A 13,053-nucleotide genomic window follows, 5' to 3' on the forward strand; every position below is an offset into this window, starting at 1 on the left:
TCTGGAGGGTGGCTTCTCTGACCATCAAACCAGAACTGTTCTCTCCAGGATCCATAATGACTTTCTGGACACAAAATCCAGTACAACACTAAAAATTCGTATTGTATTTGACTTGTAAATAGCATTTGATACTGATGTCCTTCCATTCTACCTGACACATTCATTTCTTCTAATGTTTGTAACATTCTCACTCTTAGTTTTTCTCCTGCTCCTTTGAAATCTGTTTCAAAGTTTCTTTTGCAAGTTCACTCATTTGTATCCATTTGTTAAATGTTAGTATTTCTTAGAACCCAGTCCTCAACTCACTTCCTTCATGATTTGGTACTTTGTGATTCTCTTCATCCTATCTAAAAGTCTGTACAAACTCACCTAATCCTCTAGCTATATTTAACATTTATGTGTTGATAGCTGTCAAATATGTCTCTCCAGGCCCGGCTCATCTCTTGAGTTACAGATCTATAAATCTAGCTGCCCCAGAGAGAGCTCCATTTGGTTATCTTTGGATGGCTGTTTGTCATGCTAAATTCAACATCTCCAAATTTGAACTTGTCATCTTCCCTCTTAGCCTGCTTTGCCTTCAGTATTCCTTGCCTCAGTAAATGGCACCATCATCCTCCCATATAGCCATAAATCTAGATGTCATTCATAAATCCTCCTCTCCTCATTCATTAAATCACCAAGTTCTGTTGATTCCAGCTGTTAAATAGCTCTTGGATCTGTTCCCTTTTCTCTCATCCTGCTATCACCATCCCTCATCTCTCCCCTGAGCTATGACCAAAAACTCCTAAATCCTTCCTGCCTTTCATCTTATACCACTTTATAAGTGGTTCTTCACACTGAAACCAAAGCAATTGTCAACAACAGGTATCCCATTGCCTTTAGGATGAAATACAATCTTCTTAACTTGACATAATCTCTCTTCCCCAGCTTTGTTCATTCAGCAAATATTTATTGACTGCCACTTATTAGCTAGACACTGCTCTAGACCTTATTCTCTGCTTTTTTGTCACGTTGTATATTTCAGCTACCCCAAATTTCTTCCAATTTTCTAAAAGTTCTTTATATGTTCTGGTTATATCTACTTAAAATTTTCTGCCTTGTTTGTTCAGCATAAAAACTTTTTGAGACCTTATAAGAGTTGGCCTAAATATGTCTCCTTGACCCTTAAGCTGGATGAGGTCCCCTTGTGATATCTTTCTGGAAATAACTGTACTTCTATCCAAATGTGTAGTATACTTTGGTGCCTTAATTTATTTAAGGCCTGCCTTTTCTGATCAATGGTAGGGTGGTTTGTTTTTTCAATCCACGTGGCTATGATGATGCCTTACACACCAAAAGGGCTTATTTGAATTTTGATTTAAAAAAAATGTAATTTTTAAATACCTGAATTTATTATATAAAGTGAGATATACTTAAATTGAAGGAAAAACTAGTTCCCTAGGAGCTACTTCTGTTAAGAATTTAGCAACTTTCCATGTGGGAGAGTTGATTTATATGCCACATGGAAAATTACTGCATATTTAAAGCTTATCTTAGAGCTATAATAAAGCAGCGTATGTTCTAAATCTTCATGTCGTAAATAGGTCCAGAAGGGATTTTAAAAGGCTTAATCCTTTCTTTAACACAGTACAAGTCACTCAAGTAAAACTTTCTGGACGGATTCTTTTTATCATAGGCAACAGGTAGCCTCATATACCTACTGGAACTGAAAAAAAGGAACTCCTCTGCTCAGAAATGCGGGAGGGATACATAAAATGAGCAAAATGATATAATCTTTGTTTCCATTAAGCTTTTAGTCTTGTGGGAAAGCAGGAAATAAACAATTGTTGTGATCGTTGGTGTAGCTGAATATGTATGCCAAAATAGTTAATAAGATATAAAATGGACAAGAATAGATGGCATAGAAAGCAAGGGTCAGGGAACCTCATAGAGGTTCATAGTCAGGAAATGCCTATCCCAGATAACAACATTTAAGGAGAGCTCCAAGGAATAATGATCAACTCATCTGGTAAATATTGAGAGAGGAATATTCTAGAAGAGTCTTGAGATAGAAAATGGACTAGTGCCCTTATGGAACTGATACAATGAGCAAAGGTACAACACGTAGAACCAGGTTAGAGAGGTAAGTACTGACCAGATTACTGAGAGACTTTTAGGCCCTATTTAAGAGTCGAAATGTTTTCTTTCTTTTTAAAATGAGAACCTATTGAAGAGTCCTAAGCAAGGCAGTGATGATGTTTTCCTTTAAAGAGAATTCTCTAGCTACTGTCTATTGAATGGTTTGAAGGTGAGTAAGTTGGACAGCTATTCTTGCTGTCAAGCTGGTAAGTGAGAGTCATAGCTTGAACTGGGGCAGTGCTGGTATGAAGGGTAAGAAGAGGAAACGAATGGATGAACAAACACATAACTGAAAAACAGACTTCTAAAATAAGCTTCTCCATTCACTTGTATTGTTGATATCCATTTGGTCAACCATTCTTTACTAAGCTCTATCATGCCACATGTACTGAATCAAATACTTACAAGCACTAGAAAGGAATTGTTAGAGATGAGTAAAATGCATTCCTTTCATTCCATGATATTATTGAGATCATTCCTTTGCTAATCTTTGTTGGTAAATGCCATCATAATTGAAGGTAGATAATACCTCTAAGGACTACTTTTGATTTATGATTATAAGAACATAGCCATCTCCTTAAATTTTGAGGGTTAATCAAAGTCAAATGCAATTTATTAATTCTGGGTATACTAAAAACTCTGGAGTACTTTAACACAGTACAATTGCTTCATTTGTGAAAGTCATCACAAAAGCTTGTAGCCAACCGCAGCAGAAATTTAACACACAAATAAATACCAACATATTCTTCTTTTCTTTATTCATATAACTTCCATATTCATTGACTAAGGGATACTATGCTCCTTTATCAAAGTTCAATCAAAATAGCACACATAAATAAATGCCTTGATTTAAGTTTTGACATTGGTAATATTTTGGGCAATATTTTGGGCATATAAATACAGTAAATATTCTCATCATTATTTTTTAAAGTACTTTTAAGAGCCAAATTCTATGGATTCTGAAAAATAGTTTTATTTTTTCCCTCCTATAAAATTTGTCAGCATACTTATTATCTTAATGGAAAAATTAAGGTACTTACTGCTACGTATGTATGACTATAAGGTTAGAGATATGTATACATGTATTACATACCCACACATATAGTCACTTATATTTGAAAGTAACAGTTATAGTTTCATTGTCATGGGGTGTTGTAATATTAAATAAATCAGTCAACTGGAAGACTTTGATTTTATACTATTGTTTCTATGGAAACTTTTTGAAAGCTATATAGTAATTTCTGACATCTTAGAAGTTCCACTGAGATTTTGTACTTGGCAAACCTTAATTGATGCCAATTAAATATAGTAATAGGTTTGGCCTTAAAGCAGATTTAACCTTAAAAACAATTTTATAAGTTCTTAGTGTCTCCACTAGCAATTTCAGTTCACCGTACGTAGATAAAATTTCAACTTCAACAACTATAAATAAATCTTATAAGCTGACTGTATGGAGTAAGTGGGTATCTTCGAAACGTGATTAAATATCAAATGTTATTTTTTTTCAAATTACCTTGTGTGACTAAAGCAGCACTACATGCTTTTGAGAAGTATGGCAAACCTGTATCCCATGGCAGCACAACAGACGTTAGAATCTGTGTAGGTGTCAGATTGGCTCTTCTGTGTTTCCGCTTTGTGACTCTGATGAAATTACTCTTAGTAATTAAACTTACTTCAGCGCCTTGCTTTAAGAATGAAATTAGATAAGGGGCACCTGGGCGGCTCAGTCGGGTTAAGTATCTGACTTCGGCTCGGGTCATGATCTCAGGGTCCTGGGACTGAGCCCCGTGTCGGGCTCCCTGCTCAATGGGGAGTCTGTTTCTCCCTCTCCCTCTGCTGCTCCCCCTGCTTGTGCTCTCTCTCAAATAAGTAAGTAAATTCTTTAAAAGAAAAAAAAAGAATGAAATTAGGTAATCACAGGGCAGAGTAAACACATAGTAAAAGCTAGCTTTATTATTACGTGTTATTATTATTACTGTCATTACTATTCCAAGTCATGGGTGGGATTATGATGGAAGAATTGCACTGTCTTAAATATGTTTTCTGTTTAGTTTACACATGCAGTCTATGCAGTTTCTCTCTCGAGCGCCTTTCCCTCACTGGCTCTTTGACCTTGGTCAAGTTCTTTGTACTTCAGTTTCGTCATCTGTGAATTGAATTGCTTAGATAACTTCCAAGGTTTGTTTTGGCTCTATCACTGTATGATTCTATGAAATGGAAAATTAATATATTTAGCTTCAGTAGCTTTATTCAAAGCACTAATAATAAAAAGACACAATTAATTCTCATGCTATTATGAGTTTCCATTTACTCCACGGAAGTAATCATTTGGAATAAATCATTTCGGAAAATCTGCCTGATCCAGGTATTCAGTAGAAATCACCAGCATAGCATTTCATTTTTGGATGAAACTCAGAACTCATTAAACCACCAGAGCTACAAACTTATATGAGATACCCAGTGAATCTTAATGCCGATAACCCAGTTAATTAAAGCAAATAAGGTGGTACTTTATTAAACTTATAAAACCAAAACTGCACTGAAATGATGTGTACAAAGCCATGTTGACTTTTATCAGCAGACTTCCTCTCCGAAAGCCTAAAAGTCTTATTCGTTCACAGTGAAAGTCTTTAGGAGGTAACGTGCTGCTCTCTGTCTGTTGCTAGATCTCCGCATCAGAAGACAGCATTCCTCTGAAAGTGTTTCTAGTATCAACAGTGCCACGAGCCATTCCAGCATTGGTAGTGGTAATGATGCTGACTCCAAGAAAAAGAAAAAGAAAAACTGGGTAAGCCCTGGTCATTCATCTCATTCGAAAGCTTATTAGTGCACAATGAGTCAGGTTTTTTTTTTTTTTTTTTCCCCTTTGGAGCTTTAGAAATCTGTAGCAGTTTACGAAGAGTCTCCTTCAAGTGACTGGCCCCTGGAATGCTGTACTCGTCACCAAAATTAGGGTGGCATGGTGCTGAGGAGTGTATGTTTTAGTCAGGACTAGTCTTGGGTTTGAATCCCAACTCTGCCACTTACTACTTGCACCATTTAGGCAGGCTACTTCACTTTTTGAGGGGGCCTACATTTTCTCATCTACAAAAATAGGATAATTAATACTGACTTTATAAAGTCATTGTAAGGAAAAATAAGATGACATCTGTTACTAAATGACAAGGCAGAAGTTTACTGTGGGGATGAGGAAGAAGAAAAGATGGTGGGCATGGAGGAAGAGGAGAAGAAATGAATTGTAAAAAAAGGACAGAAGAAACCTTGAAAGCCTCCCCACCTCTCACTTCAACAGGGCATAGTGTGAATAAAGCTTCACCTCCTCAGAAATCAACCACATTAGGGTCTGCTTTCTTTTTTTTTTTTTTTTTTAAGAGCATATAGCAGAAATACAGAGATGCACTTTCACAGAACAGTGCTTTACATTTGCTAGATATAGAATTTATGATGATATTAAGCAATTGCTAAAAAAAAAAACTGAAGGGAAGATGCTATCACAACAAAATGTTTAAAAACCATGCAGTAAAGGATTTCTTTTAATATCATGAACCAAAGGTAGTTTTTTAAAATAAGTACAACTACTGATGAAATCCAGAACATAACTATCAGAGGATTTTGCTGGAGTGCCTACTATAAATAATGAAAGAAATATCTCTTTTGTTTTAAAAAAATGTTTATACAGGTAATATTTTAAAATACTGATCAGCCTTCATTCCCTTGATTTGTAATTCCACACTCTTTCATGTTTCTGCAAGGTGAACTCTAGAGGAAGTGAGGTGAATATAAACCGTGGACAATTTGGCATGCATCTATAAAAAATACCCTACCTTGGCATGAATGCTATTCATTTTGGCAGTAGGCTTTTTATACCTTTTAAAAACAGATTACCTTGTATGTCTTTTCTTTGTGTCTTTTCATTTTAATCTCAAATTTTAAAGAGAAGAGGTCAAAACCACTTTCTGAATAGAGCTGTAGGGGATACCAATTCTGGTTTTGAATAGTACGGGAATTGAAAATTTGAATAGAAAATCACAATTAATGAAGTGTTAGGTGAATTTGATTTCATTTTGCTTTTTAAGTTTATACTGTCAGCAGGACATGACTTGATTGTAGCGCTAAAGTGGCCATTTAAAACAAATTGCCTTGAAGAGAGAAGCATTGGGAGTGGAGATCCCTTCAAGGTACTTAGTTTTAAATGAGTGCTCTGACAGCCATGCCCTTGACCCTGCACTATTTCAAAGCCTTCCGTGTTTGCGCTGCGCTGGATTAATATAAGAATAAAACGAAACACAAAACGCGGTATCATTTTTTTCTAGAGATACCGTGCTGCACCTGTTAATACTCTGCTTGTACATACTGACCCCAGGCAGTGGCTAGGATGGCATCTGCAAACTAACGCCCCAAAGCCAAATTCTCCAAATGCAAATAGACACGAAAGGTAATTTCTGTCCTCTTTTCAGCTGAGAAGCTCATTCAAACAAGCCTTTGGGAAGAAAAAGTCCACCAAGCCTCCTTCCTCACATTCGGACATTGAAGAGCTTACTGACTCATCCCTCCCAGCGTCACCGAAAGTGCCCCATACTGCGGGGGACTGCGGGGCCACATCCATGAAGCCCTCACAGTCGGCCTCAGCGTAAGTCACTCCCTCTGCAGGATGCTGAAGTCTTTTTAAAAAACACCTCCAGGCCAAGCCCCTGTTTGTGATGTAAACGCAGTCGGGTTGCAACACCATCTGTGCCAGTCGTTTTCCAGTCTTCCCTAGAACTGTGGACAGCCCTCGTTTCTCCTTCCCATTTCACATGTTAGAATTTGAGTGCCTTGTGATCTCACTCTCCACTCTTCTGAGTCATCAGTCTCACTTCTTTTCACTGGCATTGGTCCATGTCTCTGTCTCACTGTGCATTCAATGCAGGTCACCCCTTGTCTGGCCACCAAAGAAACGGCAAAATGGCCCTGTGATCTACAAACATAGATCCCGGTAAAATGGCATGTGATGCATGCAACTTGCCAAGTTCCTGGTTCTAACCTCAGCACCATTTGCCTTTGCTCTTTCTAAAATCACTCGCATGCATTTCAATGATAAAAACCTCCTCTGTCTCTGGTTTTGAAGTCCAGCTTGTTTTCCTAAAACCAAGCTGTAATCCATTTGCCTTTAATTCCACTAGATAACCTAGCATAGCATTTTTATAGTAGCTCACCATTTGATGTTACAAGAATGAATGAAACCTTGAGAACGTAGAACATGTACTCTGATGAGGTGATTCTCTGTTTTATATACTATTTAAAATCAAATTTCCTTGTATGCCCATGACAATGACTAGTATAGAACTGTCACGTAGGACAGAGCCACAATAGGACCATTTAAGACACTTGGGTATCTCCGATAATTTCACCACTTATATAGGAAGGAGGAACCTAGCACTATCATTTTGTAACCAACAACATAGCCCTCACATTTTAAATGGAAAAGGTACTAGTTAATAAAAAGCAAGTTCTTGCATTGTATTTCCTGCAAAACTGCCCACAAAATAACAATAACAAAATAATAAGGAAGTAACGTATATGACCTTCGAGCAGCCCTCGACTAGCCCTCTTGCATGGGTTGAAACCTGTGATTTAGCTTCATTAGCTTTGATCTCCTAAATCAGCTGAGCCTACAGGAGGATTCTATAACACTCATCCATTATTTAAATGTCCAAAACTAATCTCCCTGATTTATTTCCTACAATATTTGTATTGGATTTTCATGGTAACTTGAAGACAGTGTTGTGGCAAATAATGTTATACTTTGCACAGTTTTGCAAAAAAAAAGAAATCAGTGTTTTAAGAACATCATAACTGCTTTTAAAAAAAAGAATATTTCGTAAGTTGCAAATAGAGATTTAGGTCCCTTGAAAAATGGCGGAATAAGATGGTGTAATGCTATGCAGCCCCATGAATATCAGCCACAAGGATATTTTGAAGATTACTTGGTATTGAGTAATAATGGATTGTTTTTAAACTTCAGAAAAATGGGAAGAAAGGATTAAAGGAAAAAGACAGCTCCTGTTTTCAGTTTTGAACCTGTGAATGTATTACTGTTTGTAAAACTCTTTTTCCTTCTCTTTAGGTTTTGCCAGCAGCAAAGAACTTCTGTAGCTGCTGGATAATATTGCAGTTCAGCCTTAAAAGAAGCATTGGTTTTCCTGATGCTCTGGCTTCCCTCCCGACAACTGATTTTGTGTTTGGTTCCCTCTTCAGGATCTGTGAATGCACGGAGGCTGAGGCAGAGATAATTCTGCAGCTGAAGAGCGAGCTCAGAGAAAAGGAATTAAAATTAACAGATATTCGACTGGAAGCCCTCAGCTCTGCTCATCATCTTGACCAGATCCGGGAAGCTATGAACCGGATGCAGGTCAGTGCTGAGGCACCTTCCACGAGCAAAGAGGAGAGATGAAAAATATTATTTCATTGCCACTCTTGGTTATTATAAAAACAAATCTACCTTTTAAACCGACCGTGGAAACACACTCTGTTTATTCAATATTTGCACCTCATTTCCTAACACTGAACGGAGAGTTTTGTCAAAGCCAGGCTTGGAAGTGAGAGTACTGACTGGCCAGTCACACTCAAGGGCCATTCAAGACACTCGTACCAGTGATTGGATTCACTTGAGAGCTGAGCTTGTCGAGAAACTACTACAAGCCTCGTGTCTTCACTTTCCCATGATTTATCTTTGTGTTGGCTTTTCTCCCTTCTTTTGAAATCTGACTTTCAATTGCCTTTACCTATTTTCTATTGAGGAAAAAAAAAGTAATGAGGAAACTACAGAAATTTAACACAAGCTTTCTAAATATGAAAGTAAAAGTGATGTAGAATGCCATCTGTAAAAGTAAAGCTTTTGTATTTTGGGGAAGCATCTGAAGGCTAATTTCAGAATCAGCCTGTGCTCAGACTGAATTTTCGTTTTATTATTGTAAACCTGTAATCCCTGTGTACCGCAGAGGACTGAAACAAGAAAAGCTCATTGCTGAGCAGATTTATCTGCTACTATGTATATTCACCAAAAGGTCTTTGTGGTTTTTATGAGCCTAGTGCCCTCAATTTGAAGGAACAGAAACTTTTTCAGATGTTAGCTGGGGTTTTGAAGTCATTTTAAATCATCGTATTTGTATTGTTTCTGACTCTGGTTTTCAACTCTTCATGAGTTCAGAGTATTACAAATGGCATTATTTACCTGTAAGATTTTAACAGTATGTTTAAAATGAGAAATTTTGGGAGATGCCTGGGTGGCTCAGTCAGTTAAGCATCTGCCTTCAGCTCAGGTCATGTTCTCAGGGTCCTGGGATGGAGTCCTGCATCCAGCTCCTTGCTCAGTGGCGAGCCTGCTTCTCCCTCTGCCTGCCGCTTCCCCTGCTTGTGCGCTCTCTCTCTCTGTCAAATAAATAAATAAAATCTTTTAAAACAATAAGGTGAGAAATTTTATGAATGCTTTAAATATTATTATTCTTCATTCAAATGGGACCAAGTCCTGGAAGACTCCTCAAATATACGGTATATTCAAAAAATACCTAAACAAATTCTAATGGTGCATCTATATTTGTGAATACATGAGTATACGTATGTAAGAATGAGAGTAAGTTAACTTTCCTTCTGTGGAGAAAATCCTGTTTTCATAATTTATATTTGTTTACTTAACATATCACCACATGCTTTATTTAATAAACTAAATCATCAACTCTGATAAAAGCGTTGGTACCATTTTTCTCACTCAAACTAGCTGGATTTTTTTTTTTCTTTCATGTTTCCCATCCTCACAACAGAACGAAATAGAAATACTGAAGGCAGAAAATGACCGGTTGAAGGCAGAAACTGGTAACACGGCTAAGCCTGCTCGTCCACCGTCAGAATCCTCAAGTAGCACATCCTCCTCATCTTCACGGCAGTCGTTAGGACTTTCCCTAAACAATCTGAACATCACAGAGTCTGTTACCTCAGGTAATTTTGTGCACACACCTGCCTGAATCAAATCATGCCTGTGGCTTAGTGGGGGGGGAGGGGGCTGGAATTTGGGGAATGTCACCCACCCCTGTTCTCACCTTACCCTTGGAAAAATGTTGGCCCTCTTAGTTCTCGGAAATAGCCCCATTCTTCTTTTAAAAATTTCTTCTACTTTGTTATAACTTTAAAAGAACATTCTCTGTGAAAGAGTGAAAGACTTAAGAGACAATGGTTTTCATGTCATTTAAAAAAATTACTTGTGCTTGAGAAGTACTTTCTTAATGATTACAAACACAATAAGGAAATGTTCTCAGTGGTGATCATTAGTACTTATAAATATAATACTAGTAATCACATGCAATTTTATAGTATTTTAAGGGTACAAAGCCCATTTACGAGTATATCAGGACCTCTCCGTAAATTTGACCAGATGATCTTGCATGATGTTGCCCAGAGAGAACATAATGCTACTACATCACCCAGGGCACAGTTCTATTAAATTTCCAACAAATGAAAAGAACTCACTGGATTCTGTTATTGTGTTCAGGGGTACTAATGATGGGACCGGGGTACAGTTTTATTTCATTGCAAATAGAATCATCTGACATAATGTTGTCTTAATGTGATAAAACTCTTCAGTTATAAAGTGTAACTGCTCCTATGGCAGTGAATCATTTTATGTATAGAAGATTTAGTTTAGGAGAGATTTACATGAAGATCTGTGGTAATTGCAAAGCATAGCCACCAGATGACGCTTGGAAACCAATGATATACATGTTCCTGGGTAACTAGATTCCATTATACAACTATATAGTTCTTCCCGGCTTGCCTTAAATTACACTAAAATAGAGAAGAAGAAAATGAAGAGGAGAAACAGAGACCCAGCATGCTGTTATTGATTAAATTGTTAATAAATTGCATCTCTTCTAGAAAGTCAGAATTTTAACAATTCTACTGTTATATCTGCCCTTCATAATGTAAAATGAATGGCTCAAATGTATAACTTGGCTTTCTTCTTAGAAAAGACAAGTGGGAACTAAAAGGCAAGTAGGAACTCCCTGAAATTCAGGAAAACACTGTCTGTAACATTTGGCAGGTATTGGGGAAAGGAAATGAATTCTGAGAATAAGCATCAAGTAAAACGAGTATTAGTAGCCAAGAAGAAACAGAGAGATGTCATAATTAAATGAACTTATAAATCATACAGTAAATTAGAGCTATGGGACTACGATAGTAACTTGAATGTGTAAATTGTAAGGTGTTATCACCCAAATTCTTCAAAAGATGCTAAAAAAGAAAAAACAAAACCTTTAAATGTATAGATTCTGGGAGCCCTGAGCAATTCCTATATGTTGGCTTGTTAGTGATGGGGCTTGTTGGTGATGAACCTAATAGGGAAGTGAAGCAGGGTCCATAGCCAAAGGCAGTCAGTAACTCTCTTGTCCTGGGTTGACTCCTAAGGAAAGTCATAGGCTTGTACCTCACAGGATGGCATCATGGCAGGATTTCACTGCTTGTTACATGATTTTATCTCATGGAAATATAATAAGGTTTAAAGGAGGCATGGTTAGTACTAAAGATAGTTTAGAAATAGAAGCCAAATAAAAATGAAACTAAAATTCATGTCCAGGAAGGACTAAAATTCATAAAGATAAAGATAAATAAATCAAGTATAGTTTCTGTGTTCATCAGACTGAAAATACTGATGTCCGTGATTCAGAATTTGGGGCAAATTTTTGGAGGGGGGTTTCAAAAATGTACTTATTATTACTCATTATTTATTTGTAGTTCAATATTATTTTATTTCCCTAATTATTTCTCATTAGTGATAATTGTATCTGAACTAACAAAATATTAAATCACATGAGTAGGATACTGTTTTCACTGCCTTCACTCTTGTTTACTGGGTTCAAAATTAGAAATCAGAAGTGCCTTTCCATTGGGGCTTTTTAGCAAAAAAACTTTCTAGGGTTCATGATTAATTTTTTTTAAAAAGGTGAGAAGTAGGCAGGCGTGTGGATAATTGACAAATGTTTGGTTCCTGAAATATAACTGCATATTCCATATATCCAGTAAAGACAGAAGTTGAAAAGTCTTCTCTTTTTTTGGTCAGAATTTCACTTGATTATAACCAGAATGGCAGATCTTTTTATTCTTCCTTCAAAATATTGACAGAGGACCATGACTTATTTTCCGTAAAAAACAAAAACAAAAACAAACCAAAAAAAAAAAAAAAACCCGAAAAAACACACATACACAGAAAACCTCAAATTTACTGTTTTTCATTTTTTTCTTGGAGTTGTTTCTTCAGATGATCATCTTATCAATATATTGGGAACAGGGGAAGACACAGAGTGAGTCGTGATGTGCTTCTCCCCTCACTGTGAAGAGAATGAGACACAATAAACACATAGAGAAAGGGAATAACGGTTAGAACAGCTGACCTTATTAAACACTGAGGATAAAGTGCTGTAAGAGCATTATCTCTGTTGGTCTCAGTAGCCCTATGAAGTAGGTGTTGTTTGAGCCCCATTTACAGATGAGGAGACCAAGATTGAGGAAGGAGACGATAATAATTTGTTCAAGATCATGGGACTAGTAGGAGGCAGAGCTAATATTTGAACCCAGGTCTGTACGAATCCAGTGCCTGACCTTTTCAGTACTATATTCATTTTGCTTTAAGTAACCACATATGAGAAGTCGAATAGAGACATTCATTCATTTATTGGTAAATATTTACTTCACCGCTGTCAGAAGAAATTCCATATTTTAAGCACAGTTTTTAAAAGTAAGCATAACATGAAATGAATAACAGGTTCCAAAACAAACCTGAGCAGAGAAGTAGATCAGAAATCAGATTAAATGCCTTGCTATGGAGTACTAGGCTGCTCATGATCTGGCCCTTGTCCACCTCAACATCATTTCATACTACTCTCCCCCGCCTCCCAACTTGATCTC

The 13,053-nt window shown here is 36.9% G+C and overlaps 1 protein-coding gene across 10 annotated transcripts in view; it reads left to right on the forward strand.

The window, feature by feature from the left end:
- NAV3 (neuron navigator 3) overlaps positions 1 to 13,053 on the forward strand; it is a 773,874-nt gene that overhangs the window by 729,393 nt on the left and 31,428 nt on the right. For 6 of the 10 annotated variants that reach the window (XM_081822104.1, XM_081822099.1, XM_081822101.1 and 3 more), the window contains 5 exons: positions 4,785 to 4,906; positions 5,871 to 5,891; positions 6,576 to 6,748; positions 8,356 to 8,509; positions 9,918 to 10,092. In XM_081822104.1, the coding sequence (XP_081678230.1) occupies positions 4,785 to 4,906; positions 5,871 to 5,891; positions 6,576 to 6,748; positions 8,356 to 8,509; positions 9,918 to 10,092 (645 nt within the window). The remainder of the gene's footprint in view (positions 1 to 4,784; positions 4,907 to 5,870; positions 5,892 to 6,575; positions 6,749 to 8,355; positions 8,510 to 9,917; positions 10,093 to 13,053) is intronic. The other 4 variants (XM_081822108.1, XM_081822100.1, XM_081822102.1 and 1 more) reach the window with 1 other exon arrangement.

Source organism: Leptonychotes weddellii, chromosome 5 (assembly GCF_054177405.1).
Source record: "Leptonychotes weddellii isolate Sample4059 chromosome 5, ASM5417740v2, whole genome shotgun sequence".
In the NCBI taxonomy this organism is placed as follows: domain Eukaryota; kingdom Metazoa; phylum Chordata; class Mammalia; order Carnivora; family Phocidae; genus Leptonychotes; species Leptonychotes weddellii.